General features: G+C 37.1%; 1 protein-coding gene across 2 annotated transcripts in view; it reads right to left on the bottom strand.

Annotated features, from left to right (window-relative positions):
- Nucleotides 1–15,459, bottom strand: part of cntfr (ciliary neurotrophic factor receptor) — a 333,618-nt gene that overhangs the window by 189,799 nt on the left and 128,360 nt on the right. For both annotated transcript variants that reach the window (XM_047373130.1, XM_047373129.1), the window contains one exon: nucleotides 7,997–8,078. In XM_047373130.1, the coding sequence (XP_047229086.1) occupies nucleotides 7,997–8,078 (82 nt within the window). The remainder of the gene's footprint in view (nucleotides 1–7,996; nucleotides 8,079–15,459) is intronic.

Genomic DNA, 15,459 nt, shown 5'->3' with positions numbered 1-15,459 from the left:
TAGTAAATATTATCAAATTAACTGTGAAGTACAGCTAATGAGCACCTACAACCCAGATAATGAGCTTTTCCACCACTTCAAACAGAAACTTCCCAAAACATAAGTACAGTGAAGTTAGATCTAGGAATTCCATCAAATCCAACTTAAACTTAATGGTGATCCAGCTCCAAGTTAAAAAACCAGTGGGATTTGCTTTTGAAGTTCAATGACCAGGCTAACTAATATTAGCAATACAGGGTAATTACAATGAAAATATCTGGGTTTTGTCCTATGCTGGTTTATGTTTGTGTTACAAAAACTGTAAAATATTTAAAGCGATACAAATTGTCAAAAGAGTCAAACTATTTTTACTGTGCCTTTCACTACATGCATATCCTAAGGAGCCATATTTAATTTTGAGTTCATGGTTGGTGAGAAACCTTCATCTTTCTCACTTGAAATTTTTACCTTTATGAACCTTTCTGGGTTTTTTCCAATTTCATACTTGAAATTGTCAGCTTCTCTGTGAAACTTAAAAAAAAACTATTAAGTCATCCTTCACTTAATCAAGTTTTTTTACTGGATAATAAAACAATAAGGAATGAAGTGTTTCAAAATTTCAGTCAACATGGTGGTAGTTGGAAAACTTAGTATTTACCAAACTAGTTAGAACCACTGCCCTAGATGATTTGTATTCTTGTTGTGCTTTCTCACAGTGTTTTAGTATTTACTGGCATTCTACTCCATGCAGGCTATTCGAAAAAAAAAGTTTAGGATTTCTCAGGTTTAAAACAAAACAAACAGACATGCACAGAAAAAGAAAGAAATCAAAGAAATAAATATACAATAAAGAGACAATCCCATACAGGGGTAAAAAGGAAAGGCTTTTATTTTCTACACCTGTTTTATTAGGCTCACGGCCATGGCAGGGGTTGCTGCTTAATGAGATATAGGATACACCTTGGAAACGTTGGTCACTTTGATTCTTGTAAATAGGAAAAGGGTTGCAAAGGATACTGCAAGGTCCCAGATAAAACTCATTAACATTCAAATTTCTTGACATTTAAATGGAATCAGGAAATGTATGAAGAGGAAAAAAATTGTCCCTGTATGTTTTTTTGACTGAAGCTGTTTTGAAACATGTTGCAAGCTGAATCACCAGTGAATCATATCAAAACAGAAATTAAAACATGCTAACATTATCATAACACTTTAGCAAACTGTGCAGCTTAAAATCATCATCATTAAAAGCAAGACATGAGCTTTTTGATGACTGTAGCCGAATGTGTCCAGTCAGATGAATGTGTCCAGTCAGATGTATCTATAAACAACTGAAAAAGTCATAAACATTTTAGTTGATGTATTGTCATAACAATATAGTACCTTTTTTAACCTAGCATGTTCAAGCTGTCCTGCAGAAACTCATGTTGGAACAAAATACATACCTGTTGTAATAGTTTTGTTTTCAGGCACATTACTTTTTATTGTGGTTTAATTTTCACTGAGATATGTTTAAAGACATTGATCAATTACATTTTGACTACAGGTCCTTCTCAAAATATTAGCATATTGTGATAAAGTTCATTATTTTCCATAATGTAATGATGAAAATTTAACATTCATATAATTTAGATTCATTGCACACTAACTGAAATATTTCAGGTCTTTTATTGTCTTAATACGGATGATTGTGGCATACAGCTCATGAAAACCCAAAATTCCTATCTCACAAAATTAGCATATTTCATCCGACCAATAAAATAAAAGTGTTTTTAATACAAAAAAACGTCAACCTTCAAATAATCATGTACAGTTATGCACTCAATACTTGGTCGGGAATCCTTTGGCAGAAATGACTGCTTCAATGCGGTGTGGCATGGAGGCATTCAGCCTGTGGCACTGCTGAGGTCTTATGGAGGCCCAGGATGCTTCGATAGCGGCCTTTAGCTCATCCAGAGTGTTGGGTCTTGAGTCTCTCAACGTTCTCTTCACAATATCCCACAGATTCTCTATGGGGTTCAGGTCAGGAGAGTTGGCAGGCCAATTGAGCACCGTGATACTATGGTCAGTAAACCATTTACCAGTGGTTTTGGCACTGTGAGCAGGTGCCAGGTCGAGCTGAAAAATGAAATCTTCATCTCCATAAAGCTTTTCAGCAGATGGAAGCATGAAGTGCTCCAAAATCTCCTGATAGCTAGCTGCATTGACCCTGCCCTTGATAAAACACAGTGGACCAACACCAGCAGCTGACACGGCACCCCAGACCATCACTGACTGTGGGTACTTGACACTGGACTTCTGGCATTTTGGCATTTCCTTCTCCCCAGTCTTCCTCCAGACTCTGGCACCTTGATTTCCGAATGACATGCAGAATTTGCTTTCATCCGAAAAAAGTACTTTGGACCACTGAGCAACAGTCCAGTGCTGCTTCTCTGTAGCCCAGGTCAGGCGTTTCTGCCGCTGTTTCTGGTTCAAAAGTGGCTTGACCTGGGGAATGCGGCACCTGTAGCCCATTTCCTACACACGCCTGTGCACGGTGGCTCTGGATGTTTCTAGTCCAGACTCAGTCCACTGCTTCCGCAGGTCCCCCAAGGTCTGGAATCGGCCCTTCTCCACAATCTTCCTCAGGGTCCGGTCACCTCTTCTCGTGCAGCGTTTTCTGCCACACTTTTTCCTTCCCACAGACTTCCCACTGAGGTGCCTTGATACAGCACTCTGGGAACAGCCTATTTGTTCAGAAATTTCTTTCTGTGTCTGACCCTCTTGCTTGAGGGTGTCAATAGTGGTCTTCTGGACAGCAGTCAGGTCGGCAGTCTTACCCATGATTGGGGATTTGAGTGATGAACCAGGCTGGGAGTTTTAAGGGCCTCAGGAATCTTTTGCAGGTGTTTAGAGTTAACTCGTTGATTCAGATGATTAGGTTCATAGCTCGTTTAGAGACCCTTTTAATGATATGCTGATTTTGTGAGATAGGAATTTTGGGTTTTCATGAGCTGTATGCCAAAATCATCCGTATTAAGACAATAAAAGACCTGAAATATTTCAGTTAGTGTGCAATGAATCTAAAATATATGAATGTTAAATTTTCATCATGACATTATGGAAAATAATGAACTTTATCACAATATGCTAATATATTGAGAAGGACCTGTATATACAGTCTATTTTAGAGGAAATTGTGTATTTGTCACTGCCAAGAAAAACATGATCCGCTGCAGTGTCATGAACATCTAGAGTGAGCTAAGTGGGACACACTCAAGCTACCATACCATGTAATATTGATGAAATGTAGTGTGGTAGTGGTCTTTTAAAGCTATTAATTTTCCATGCACTAGTGACTTACAAACACTAACAATTGTAGTATGAATAGGATCTTGATATTGGGAAATACCTCATCTTAAATGAGCCTGATCAGGAACTAGTTTATTTAGACAACACAACACATTCATTCAATATCCTTAATTAGTAGGCTTAGGAGCTATAAAGCCAGTTTGTTTCTTGCCAGTGTGAGACTATACTGCGAACATAAGTCTACCATTTTTATGAACTGCTGCTCTACCAGCAAAACATCCTGCTTTCACTTTAACACTACACAACAAAGTTTTTTGGTGAAAACTGAAATGTTTTGTTGCATTTCTGCTGTTTGTGTACACCACAATGACGTGTGCACAATTTGAAAACAAGTTCCAGAGTGTTGGGGTTTGAATACATCCTGGTCTATGTTGTCATGTGAACAGACAAAATGGAATCTTCCTGTACAGGAAAGCCCATACAGGACTTTCTACTGCAATCGGAAGAAATTAATGCACACGCGCACATCATAACGGATTCTGAATACAACAATGGCTCTCCAACAAAGTGCTCATTTTCCACCCTGTTTTTAAGCGAGGAGTGTTTGTACCCTTGTGCATGTTGTTGAGTTTCAAAGAACATAACACCTACTAGGGCATAGCTGGGAAATTATACTGTTTATAACACTTCTACTAGTCTGGTGTACACGGAGGTCACAAATAAAATGTTGTCATGTAGATGTGCTACCAGAAACGAAAAAACAATCCCGTTTTCACTAGATCGTTGTCATGTTTGCAGGGCTTAAGTGTCAACAGTAATCTGCACTCTCTAGTTTGTTGTCAGATAGGAGTTTTTTTTTTCTTCATGTTATCTGTTCTTTTATGTATTTTATCTAACAAGTGTCCATCTTATGTCTTTTCCACCAACATAATATTTTATTTTCCCCTTTAAAACACCTATGTCTGTTTTTGAACCTGGAATATTTAATACAGCTTAATTGGCCTTACCTCAGATCCTGCCTTGCTGCCTCTTGGTGGGTTTTTTTGGCTTTCAATTATTTTCTTTTCCTTCTGTTGTTTCAAATGATGTTTTATTGAGCGACTGCCGTTTGTGGTGCTTGGATTTCCATTCAAAGTTTTCTGCCAATTTCTTTGTCAATGCAAATCTCTGACAGCAGCTAAATAGGTATTTGGTATGTAGTCCTAAAGAATAGTGTGCTTGGTTTTATGTTTAACGGTTCTTGCTGCTGAAAAACATTTCTACATCTTATTAATTCAACTCATGTTTCTGACATGTGTTGTTAAACACTGGAAATGGAAATTTTGTTGCAGTTTAAATGCTGTCTAAAACATTAGCTTTTCCATTAGAAATCACTCTAACATCTGCCTTAGTATAAATTAGCTGCTGTAAAGTTGCTGATTGTGTCAGTTTCCCTCTTTCTGCAGCTGTATCACAGAATCTTATTCTTTGTTCATTATTATTGACAGCAGTCGATCACTGAAGTCTCAAATAGACTTCCAACCCACTGTATAGCACAGACATGGATTTCTTACAGATGGAGACCAGACCAACAAAAGGTTCCTCCTATCTCCTTAAACTGAAGATGTATAGGTGTTTGAACATTTGAAATATATTATGTGAGCACTTCTGTGTGGCACCAGTGGACGAGTAAGTCAGAAGCATGGAAAGTATTACTCTAACCCAAATGTACAGAGCAAAGTGTACTGGAGTCAAATTCCTTGTTTGTATGTACAAACTTGGCAATAAAGTTGATTCTGATTCTGATGTTGTGTTTATGCCTTTAACCAAAGAAAATGGGTCAAAAATTGTGAGCCAGTTTTTTGGGTTAGAGAAGAGACTGGCAAAGGATTACCAGCCATATGAAATTATCCTGTTTGTGACACTAAAAAAAAGTGATCAATATTAGTTTCCTGTGGTATGTGCTTTGTCCTGTATTTTCAATAGTCAGCGTATGTTCCAATTATAGAGAATGATAATAATATGTCGTAACTATAACAAAACTTTTTTTTTTCCTCAAGCGGTCTTGTTTCTCATCAATCCAAACCACATATTCATTAATCATTGATTGTAACATACCTGCCACACTATTACATAATTGCTTTTTATTTCAATAGTGTAAGAAGACACAATGCCATAGAAAACTAGCTCTCCAGAATTGCATGTTGTACATTTAACACTGTAGCATTCACAGTTTTTACACCTGGATATGCTTGACTGCCACAGCTCTCACACACAATGTATACCACAAATCTGTGCTACTATTATAGATATCACACAACTGCAAGTCAAATAATGCAGCAATGATCCAAAAATAACATTGCTTAATCTCATGCTAAAATGCAGATAGTTCAGTCACTTTGGCATGTAGGATGCTTCCAACTGAAATTAAAACATTTTATTTACTTCCTCAATGATTCGGCTGATACTTATCTGACCACTTGTGTCCTCAGCATCTTTTTGAGTTTTCTGAAACACTAAAAACAAATTTTTGTCCCTTTAATTTGATTTAGCATATGGCTATGAAAATCACTTAAAGTGAAATTATACTTATAGTAAGTTATACTCTTCTTTTTTAGCCTAAGCATAATTCATTAATTGTAGTTTTTCTAAGGCAAAAATAAATAGACCATTTTAATTTACATAGAGTGTACATGAAACGCATTAAAACTGCATGCTTAGGTTCTCACTAGACTGTTCAAATGAGAATTAATTTTAATTGTGTTTAGGTTTTCATCGTAATGAGAATTAGAGCAACTAATGTCAAAATAAAAATCAAATGTAAATGTTTTACATTGCCAAAAATGAAGTTTTGGTATTATAATGTAATACCTGCAAATAAACCAATTTGGGTTGTTTTTAACCCAGCTGTTTTAGGAGTTACAAATTAACAATGTTTTCCAAATCAGATACATTGATTACTTTTTATGTTTTATATGCATATATGCCTTAGTTGATTTATGTGGCAGATTTAATAGTTGCCAAACAAACAATGTTTCAAGATGAAGCTGTTTATGACTTGTGCCTCTCATCACATATTTAATTTGCCCATGTCTTTGCCTTTTCCCCTTTTTCTGTTTTAACTTGTTTTAACCTATTTTCCTATTTTAAGAACACAAACACAGTGTTTCTGTCTTCCTCACATAGCCAAATGTTTGGTATTACTCTCAGCTTCTCAAATCATTACCCGGCAACGTTCCCCTTCAAGCATTAATTACTGCTGTGGCTGACTCTCTGGCTCGATCTGCCTCTTTCTGTTCTCATTCCCCATTTCCTCCATTTATCTTTTCTGGGCTTTCAAGTATTTCACAAATTCAACATTTCTGTTATAGTTCATACCGTGTGTCTCCTTGTTTGTGTGAGAACCTTGTGACACAGTGAAGTGCGTCACTGTGGACTTATTGACATCCTTAGAGTCTTTATTTGGGTCAGCTGACCTAAACAGTCAATTCCTATAGGCTAATAAGTCAAGGCCACTCTTCACTAAGAGTCAACTGACAGAATGACTTGTCTGTTAAGCTCACACCCTTTAAAGGCCTGGTCAGATTTATTTTCTTGCATTTTGTGCAAGCTCTGAGAAGACCAGCCACCATACTATCTTGTTCCAGCTTTGATTTTAAAACTTTCTAGTTATGGACAGAATACTGTATGGGCACAGACTCATCTACAGCAGCCAAAAATGTTATTGTTGCAAAATGTCACAAAGTACAAATACAGTTAGCTTCTGGAATCAGATAAATTGGAACACTAAGTTCAAGAATGAATGAAGTAAACACAGATAAACCCAAAAAAAATAAAAAATAAAAAATAAAAAAAAAATATATATATATGTACAAATACCACAATTTCACAGCATTTACACAAAAATCTTAAACAAAAATGCATACTTAGAATTATTCCTAAATTATGCCAACTGCTGCTAAAATGAATCATCATATTGATTACAGCTACAACACAGTTGCAACATTATTTTGTTGTCTTGATTTTGATACACAGAAACGAAACATAATAAATTACCACACATTTTAGAAGTAGTATTGCAGTGCTTATAGTGGGTAATATCATTTTGCTTTTATGGTTTGTAGCGAGTTACGCAAAACACAAGCTGACATAGGGATTCCGTTCAGGTAGATCCTGCACCTTTAATAAGAGGGATGGGTGGCACTTCTTTAGTTTCCACACCATGGCCCACCATGTTTTTAACAACCAGAAGTATTTCCAAAAATTACAATTTCTATTTATTGAATAGCAGCCTTTATTCAGCCAGGTGACTCGCAGTGTGCAGCAAACGGTGGGGGGTGGGGAATACTGCTTTATACTATACTTCTACACCTGGGAAAAACTCTGGTGACTACGGCACTTTCTCTCGCTAGGCCATTAAAAGGACTTTTAATGAATCTGTAGAAACAATATCATGAAAGTTTTTTTGCAGTTTGGAAATCTTAAGTGAAATCTGCTAGAGATAAAGAGAAAGAAAATAGGAAAAAATGATAAAGGTTTGGAAACCATAGAGAAAACAAAAGCACTAATGAGACAAAACAGCCAAAAGAAGAAAGATACGCACAAAGAAAAGTATACCACGTTAAGAGGAAATGGAAAACACAGTGAAATACAGTAAATCTGATTTCAAACAACAAAAAAACAGACACAGATAGTAAGGCTTGGTAGGGAGGTAGATTTATGTTGTTAAGATAAAATGGATACTCACCAAGCTGGCTGCGTCTTTGAGCGTAGGCTACCACCACTGCGGCCAGAACTACACAGCACAACGATGTCACAAGGTTTGCCATCTGTAAACACACACACAGCAAAGTCAGGAGTGCGTGTGAGAGTAGGAGAGTGTGTGAGTGTGCCTGTCCACCCGACTGACTGACGGACCCATAGACAGCACCATGTAAGAGATGGAGAGATAGCCACTTCCTGCCTTCTCTGGATCTTGCACTGTCTATCTCCTTTTACTTCATTTCAGTTCCTAAAGTGTCCTTTTCTTGTGTACTTCAGATTTTTTTTTTAAAGAAGTTATCTCATTTCCCTTTTGTACTTGTCTCATTACAGGTGTTCATTTAAGCAGTTGTTTTTAATTGCAATGATGTGCATTCCCCTTCTCTTTCGGTCGCTTTCGCTCCCTTCATCATCCTAATGGGTCCATCCTTACTGGGATGGGCCATGGCCAGCACCTCTTAAAGGTATAGCGCAAAACAAAGAAATACAGCTTCAGCATAAAATAACTCATGGGCAATCATTTGCTTCACATTATGAAGATCCCACATTGTACTATTTGGATCATTGTTGATAGTAAATGAAGATCTAATGTGGGCAATTTGAGAGGTGCAACATGTCACTTTGGAAATTGTAGAAATGACAATCAGTAAGATTGGCAAGAAAGTTTTTCCAATTGGACTTGGGTTGCTTTGGAACAATTTTCTGCCCAAGTCCGAGGGCCTTCTGCCAGTTCACCGTAAAGTCAACAAGTAAAGTCAAGCAAAAACCTTGAACAAGACCTTTTGGTCTACTCCACCGCATATTTTCAGCTTATAGCTCTTTTGGAATCATTTTACTGTCCATTTCCCAATGGACATTTTGAACTGAACATGCATCAGTTCAGGCCTAGCTTGGGAATGTATAATTTGCTTGTGTGTGACCAGTAAATCATATCAACCAGCAAAAGGGTCTCTCATTTATTGCATTAATTAATAGTTATAATCTCTTGTACCTCAATAAAGTTGACAAGTTATTAATGTATATAATTCATCCAGGACTTTGTCTTTCAACAAAAACAAATCTTAAATGCAAAATATAAGTATACAATTAATAAACGGTTTATACATGGGTACAAAATGATAGGTTTGGACAAAATGGCAATGAAAAAATAAGGACTGGAGATGAAAATTTACCTAAAGTCAAAACCTTGAAAAAAAGGTCTTGAAAAATTTTGTTTAATCCAGTAATTAGTTTTTTTTAACAAAGTTATCAATACAGTATCTCACCAAAGTGGGTACAGCTCTCACAATTTTATAAATATATCATTTCATGTGACAGCACTGAGGTTATGACATTTTAACACAATGTAAAGTAGTCAGAGTACAGCTTGTATTACAAGTTTAAATTTGCTATCCCCTCAAAATACTCAAAACACAGCCAAAAATGTTTAAAGCAGTGGAAACAAAAGTGAGTACAGCCCCAAGTGAAAATGTTCTAATTGTGCCTAAAGTTTCAATATTTTGTGTGGACCCCTTTATTTCCCAGCTCTTCCTTAACTCTCTTGGGCATGGGCTTCTCTAGTGCTTCACAGGTTGCCACTGGAATCCACTCCTCCATGACAACATCACTGAGTTGGTGGATGTTAGAGACCTTGCACTCCTCCATCTTCTGTTTAAGGATGGTCCACAGATGCACAATTGAGTTTAGGTCTGGAGACATGCTTGGCCAGTCCAGCGCCAGTCATCGTTTGGGGTCATTATCATGTTGGAATATTGCCATGTGGCCCAAATAAATTTATCTTGGTCTCATACAAGGGTCAGGTAAACCGAATAGTTTCTGTTTCTGGCAGTTTTTTTTAAATGTTCACAGAAAAATCTGAAGTCCATCTGTCATTTTGCCAATGGACCGCAAACCGCAGGCTTTCTTTTGTATCTTCTTTAGAAGAGGTTTTCTTCTGGCACAACAGCCACGCAGACCAGTGTGATGCAATGTGCAGCCTATGGTCTGAGGAGCCTCTGCAGCAATTCTGACAGCACTCATGCATCAATTTTCAAAAGACAACCTCTGGCGCTGAGCACGTGCACTCAACGTCTTTGGTGCACCATGGCGAGGTCTGCTCAGGTCTGCTCAGAGTGGAACCTGTCTTGTTAAACTAATGTGTGGTCTTGGCCACTGTGCTGCAGCTCATTTTCAGAGTGTTGGAAACTTCTTATAGCCTAGGCCATCTTTATGTTAAGCAAGAATCCTTTTTTCAGATCCTCAAACAGTTCTTTGCCATGAGGTGTCATGTTGAACTTCCAGTAACCAGTGTGAGAGCGATAACACACAATTCAACACACCTGCTTCTCAATCACACCTGAAAACCCTGTAAAATGGCTAATTAGGCATTATTTGGACAATTTCGCTTAAGGGTGTAATCAATTTTGTTTACCAAAGGTTTGGACATTAATGGCAGCATGTTGAGTTATTTTGATAGGACAGCAAATGTATGCTATTGCAAGCTGTACACTGACAACTTTACATTGTATCAAAGTGTCTTCAGTGTTGTTCAATAAAAAAGAGATACAATAAAATATTTACAAAAATGTGAGGTGTGTTTACTTTTCTGAGATACTGTAGATAAAAAAAAGTCCTGGTTAATTCATTCAATTTAATAATTATTTTATACTTGAATGTATAGGTTGGAGTTAAATTACAACCAAGAGTAAATAAAATACTCATTCAGTACACATCAAACTTGTCAGTTACCTTATTGAAAATGTTTAAAAAAAGCATAAACTATCCAAATAAAAAAGAAAGTTATTTAGAAAGCCTATTGCTCAATATCACTATAGATGATTGCAAGTCTGGCTCCATGGAAAGAAAACATTAAGAGATGAGAGACATATTTCAAGATCTTTACGCAATATTACACATTACATAATTGTCTGTTTTTATTATTTGGCCAAATATGTGTGCTGTATGTTTTTTCATATTGGAAAATGGAGTGTGAAGTCAGTGATACTTCACACTGTTATTGTAAATCTATAGTAGCTGTTACCACTTCAGTAAATAGTCATTTTTCCCATTTGAACTTTTTATTTGGCTACATTTCAATCAATCTTTGGATGACACAAGTACCCACCACAAATAATGAGTACTTAAAAAAAAGTTTTGTCTATTGAGGCTTTGTTCTCCTATTTGTTTTGCATTAATGTTCTCACAGGCCGATTTGTCTGGTGTTTTTTTTTTTTCTCTACAGAAAACCACATCTAAAGAGTTTCAAATAGGTTAACTTCCAGCAGCTTAAACGAAAACATATTTCTAATAAATCAGTATTAAAAAGGATATATTCCTTGAGAATAAATCAGTCATGTAGACCAGACTCGTAATTTGACTGCATTTTTCTCTTAATGTTTTTAATACAGTGGGTATAATTTTCTTATTAGTGACATCTAGGATGTTTTTGGAGGCCCTTGGATCAGATTTGTTCAATCCAAGGTCATTCTCCATGTTTTAACCCAGCCAGAGATTCATGTCCCATATCTATATGTGTGCTTCTATATGTGTGCTAATGTTTGTCAGTAACCACTTTCACTTACAGTAAAGGTATTTATACTCCTAACATTTTCACATTTGGTAAAATTTCAATCACAAGTTTTAATGTAGTTAATTAGGCATTTATGTGGTAGACCAAAATAAAGTGGCAAATGATTGTGAAGTAGAAGAGAAAGCTGTTGACAAATTAAGATCTGTCAACAGCTTTGACTGTTGTGGAGTGTGTGGAGTGTATTTTTTTGTTAGCCCAATTTACTCTGGTATCTGGTTAATCTTAATATATATACAGATTTTTTGTGAAAGCCTAAGAGGTTAGTTAGAGAGCATTATTAAACAAACAGCAACACAACCAACAGGTCAGAGAAGTTAGTGGAAGAGTTAAATACAGTATCGCAAGACCTGAACATCTCACAGTTCAATCCTTAATCCAATATTAAAAACAATTGAAAGTCTACCAAGAGACAGGCAGCCACATAAACTGACAGGTTGGGCAAGGCAAGCATTAACCAGACAAGTGGCTAAGAGACTATAGGAGTGACAAAGATCCACAGCTCAGGTAGGAGCACCTGTCTATAAAAACATCATGGGAGAAGGAAGTCATTGTTCAAAATAGCCATGTGAAATCTTGTTTGCAGTTGGCAACAGGCCATGCAGAAGGCTTAGAAAGCATACGAAAGGCCTTCTAGTGAGATAACACCACAACTGAACTTTCTTGGCCTTTATGCTAAGCAATGTATGTGGCAAAAGAGGAACTGGTCGGATTTGATGAGAAGATGAACAGAGCTAAATACAGAGCAATCTTGGCATAAAACCTGTTAGAGGTTGGAAATAATCTAAAAGTGGGGCAGAGGTTTACTTTCCAACAGGAAATCTACCTTAGATATACAAGAGTTACAATAGAAGAGTTCTGGGTCGAAGCATATTCATGTGTTGAAACAGTTGTTCAGACCTAAATTCAACTTAAAATCTGTGGCAAAATTTGAACATTTGCTGTTCATGAGAGTCTCCATCTAGCCTTATTGAGCTCGAGTTATTTTTGCAAAGTAGAATGAGCACAAGGCTATTGTTCTTTGAGAAATACTAACACAAGCCTTCCCAAAGTTGATTAAATTTTATTATTTGGAAATAAATAATTATATTCAGATGCCGGCTTTCCTCAATGCCTATCTTAGATTGTAAGATTTTAGAGCTGAAGCTCCTTGAAATTCCTAACTATTTCCAAGTACAGCTTTGCTGGGTGCAGCCCTGCCAGCAAGGAGACTTGAACCTAAATCTTCCCTTCAAGTTGTGTCTTTTCCCTTCACTCTCTATCTCCTCCACTGTCTCTTGGCTGTCCCTTTGTTTCCTCTGTTCAGCAAGAAAAAATAGTTGGCTCTCATACACTCAAAGGTTGTCTACGGGTCTGTCTGCTGCTGAGATTTGCACCAAGGTGTGTGAATGAAGAACAGAGTGAGCACTTTAAATAGAGCCAAAGAAAGGAAGTGAATTTCCTTGTTCTTTTGAGGTGAAGCTCCAGCTGATTCTATCATCTGTCATATCCCATTACTTCTTGCTCTTTGTTTATCTTCAGCTACAAACCTTCCTTTTATAAAATTCTGTTTCTTGCTTTTTTGTTTCTACTTTTTGGCTATTGCTTGTGCAGTTTTCTCTCTCTCCCTCTCTTTCTTTTGACCTCTCTCTTCATCTCTCAATTCCCAACCTACATATCATAACCTTCACTCATTCTATCTCTCTGTGTTAAGGTGGAACACGAAACCCACAAGAACATGTTAAAGCATCTCACGAAGAGATGCAAGCACTGAATACTGAAGTTTAGGAACATAAAAAAGCTTTTATGGAGGGAAAAAAAATAACAGAAGGATATAGAACAGTGTAAGACATTGCACACCCATGAGATTTCATGAATTACCAATTACAAGGGGTTTGAAGATAAACATTCAAGAAGTCTAAAGAAAAAAAACCCAAATGTTTAAAAATCATTTGGGAAGAAAGCTACAGGTTTCAGAAAATACACTAGAGGTGTTTACTAAAATGCACTTTGTTTAGAAAATGAAAAAAAAAAAATTATTAGGGAATATGCTCTTTATGGCAGGCAGAAAAGTATGAATTAATAATATAAATGTTGTTGTATTAAAAATTAAATCAGCAATATTAAGTTTATTGTAGAAAACCACGTGTTCCTCATTAGCAGAGAGGGTTGGAAGATAGTACCAGGAAGTGTAGTTCTATTTAACCCAGTTCTCAATTTCACTATTGCAATTTAGCATTTCCTTCTCTATTCAATTCTCTTTTACATTAACTGTTGTATATATATCTATAGTTTTATTTTATTTTTTTTACTTTTTGAAGAAGGTCAGGTAACACAATATTCTGGTTTGGTTTCTGCAATACAACTTTTTAAGGTCAAGAAGAAAAAAATGAAATAAGATTTTGGCTGAAAATACAATATTTTAAATTATATTCATTCTGTTACAACTTACAAAGTTTTGTTGCATGTGAAGGTAACATATATACGTAACAAATCATCAAATATGGTAGTGAGGCGTCTTCCTGCTTTACTGATCACCAAATACTGAATGATGCCTATGGTAGAGGACATTTTAGTTCAGGTTTTTGTGGATGGGAGTTTGGTTGAGCCCTTGAATGTGGCAGGGTCTCTAAAAGGGGCAACAGATGACACCCTCTGCTCAGGATGGCAAGTTCAGGCACAAGGAGTGGGTGCCTGTCATTGAGCTAAACCAACATGTTGAGGGTGTAAAGATTAAGATATATCAGTACCCCCTTCCCAATAGGGAATTTGAGATCATTGACTTCCTGGGCACACCAGGGTCAGGTCCTTTGTTTCCACTCGGGACCACAATGACCACGAAGGTGTGGGGGTTTAGTGAAGGCTCCGAGTAGGCAGTCATTATGGAGCCATCATACTAGCCAAACTGCCCATTGTCCCAATCAGCTGATGCTACTAGGACATCAAGACCGGCAAGTCCCACATGCAAGGTGACAGGTCACTGTGGCTCTGTACTGGAGTTTCATCTCAGTCTCCTATGGCACTTGAATTGTGTCTGCCCAGATGTCTGAGAAGCTGCTCATAATAGCTGGTATTAATTACAGCAGTACCTTAACCAGGGGCCACAACCCCAGCCTCAGAAACACTGAAAAGGTCCTGTTTGATGCAAACTCAGAGGCATAAGGCTTCAGGAGCAAAGGCTCAACCATCCTTCGACCCCTTTGCAATGCCTCCTCTCCCAGTTGGGTGGCCAGGCTCTCCTTAGAGATAGAATAAGAATACCAGCATTGCTCCACCACAATCGTCAGTTCAGGCATCTGATCAGGACACCTCAAGGGAGGTTCCTTTTGATATTTTTTTAGGCAACAGACTTTGCTAATATGATTTAAGCACCTTGAAATTTCCTAAAATAGGCTAGAGTGTCATTAGGCGAGGGATGCCTGGGTTTCTTTCCTGGACCTGTTTCAACAGTTTATTATTCTCTGGCCCGATAATTAAAAGACAACAGGTGGATGGCTGTTCTTTTTCTAACCTGCCACCCACCTTTTGACAGTTTGAGATAGGCAACAAACACCCTGCATTCCTGCAGATGTATACAGAATAGATATAATAATGGATGTTCTTTTATTTGCTATAGTTACAAATTTGTGAGCCACAAAGTGAAAAGTTCCTGTGTCACCATGAATATAAATGGCTTATGTACTGCTAATTCAGACAATTACTAAAACAACTACACCTTATAAGAGTTGCCTTTAGTCAGTTTTTGAAGTTTATCCAATGTGTTCTGCAGTTACATTTAGTTGCACATATGCAGAAGTCACCATGTTGTTCTTCCTGTTTGGTTAACAACAATTGAATCATGTATAACAACCGCAAATTACCCCCCTGGATTTTCTGAATTTTTTGTCAGTCTATAGTTTTTCATT

This window comes from Girardinichthys multiradiatus, chromosome 8 (genome assembly GCF_021462225.1).
Source record: "Girardinichthys multiradiatus isolate DD_20200921_A chromosome 8, DD_fGirMul_XY1, whole genome shotgun sequence".
Taxonomy (NCBI): domain Eukaryota; kingdom Metazoa; phylum Chordata; class Actinopteri; order Cyprinodontiformes; family Goodeidae; genus Girardinichthys; species Girardinichthys multiradiatus.
Note: the sequence above shows the minus strand (reverse complement) of the source record. Positions and strands in the feature narration are given on the sequence as shown.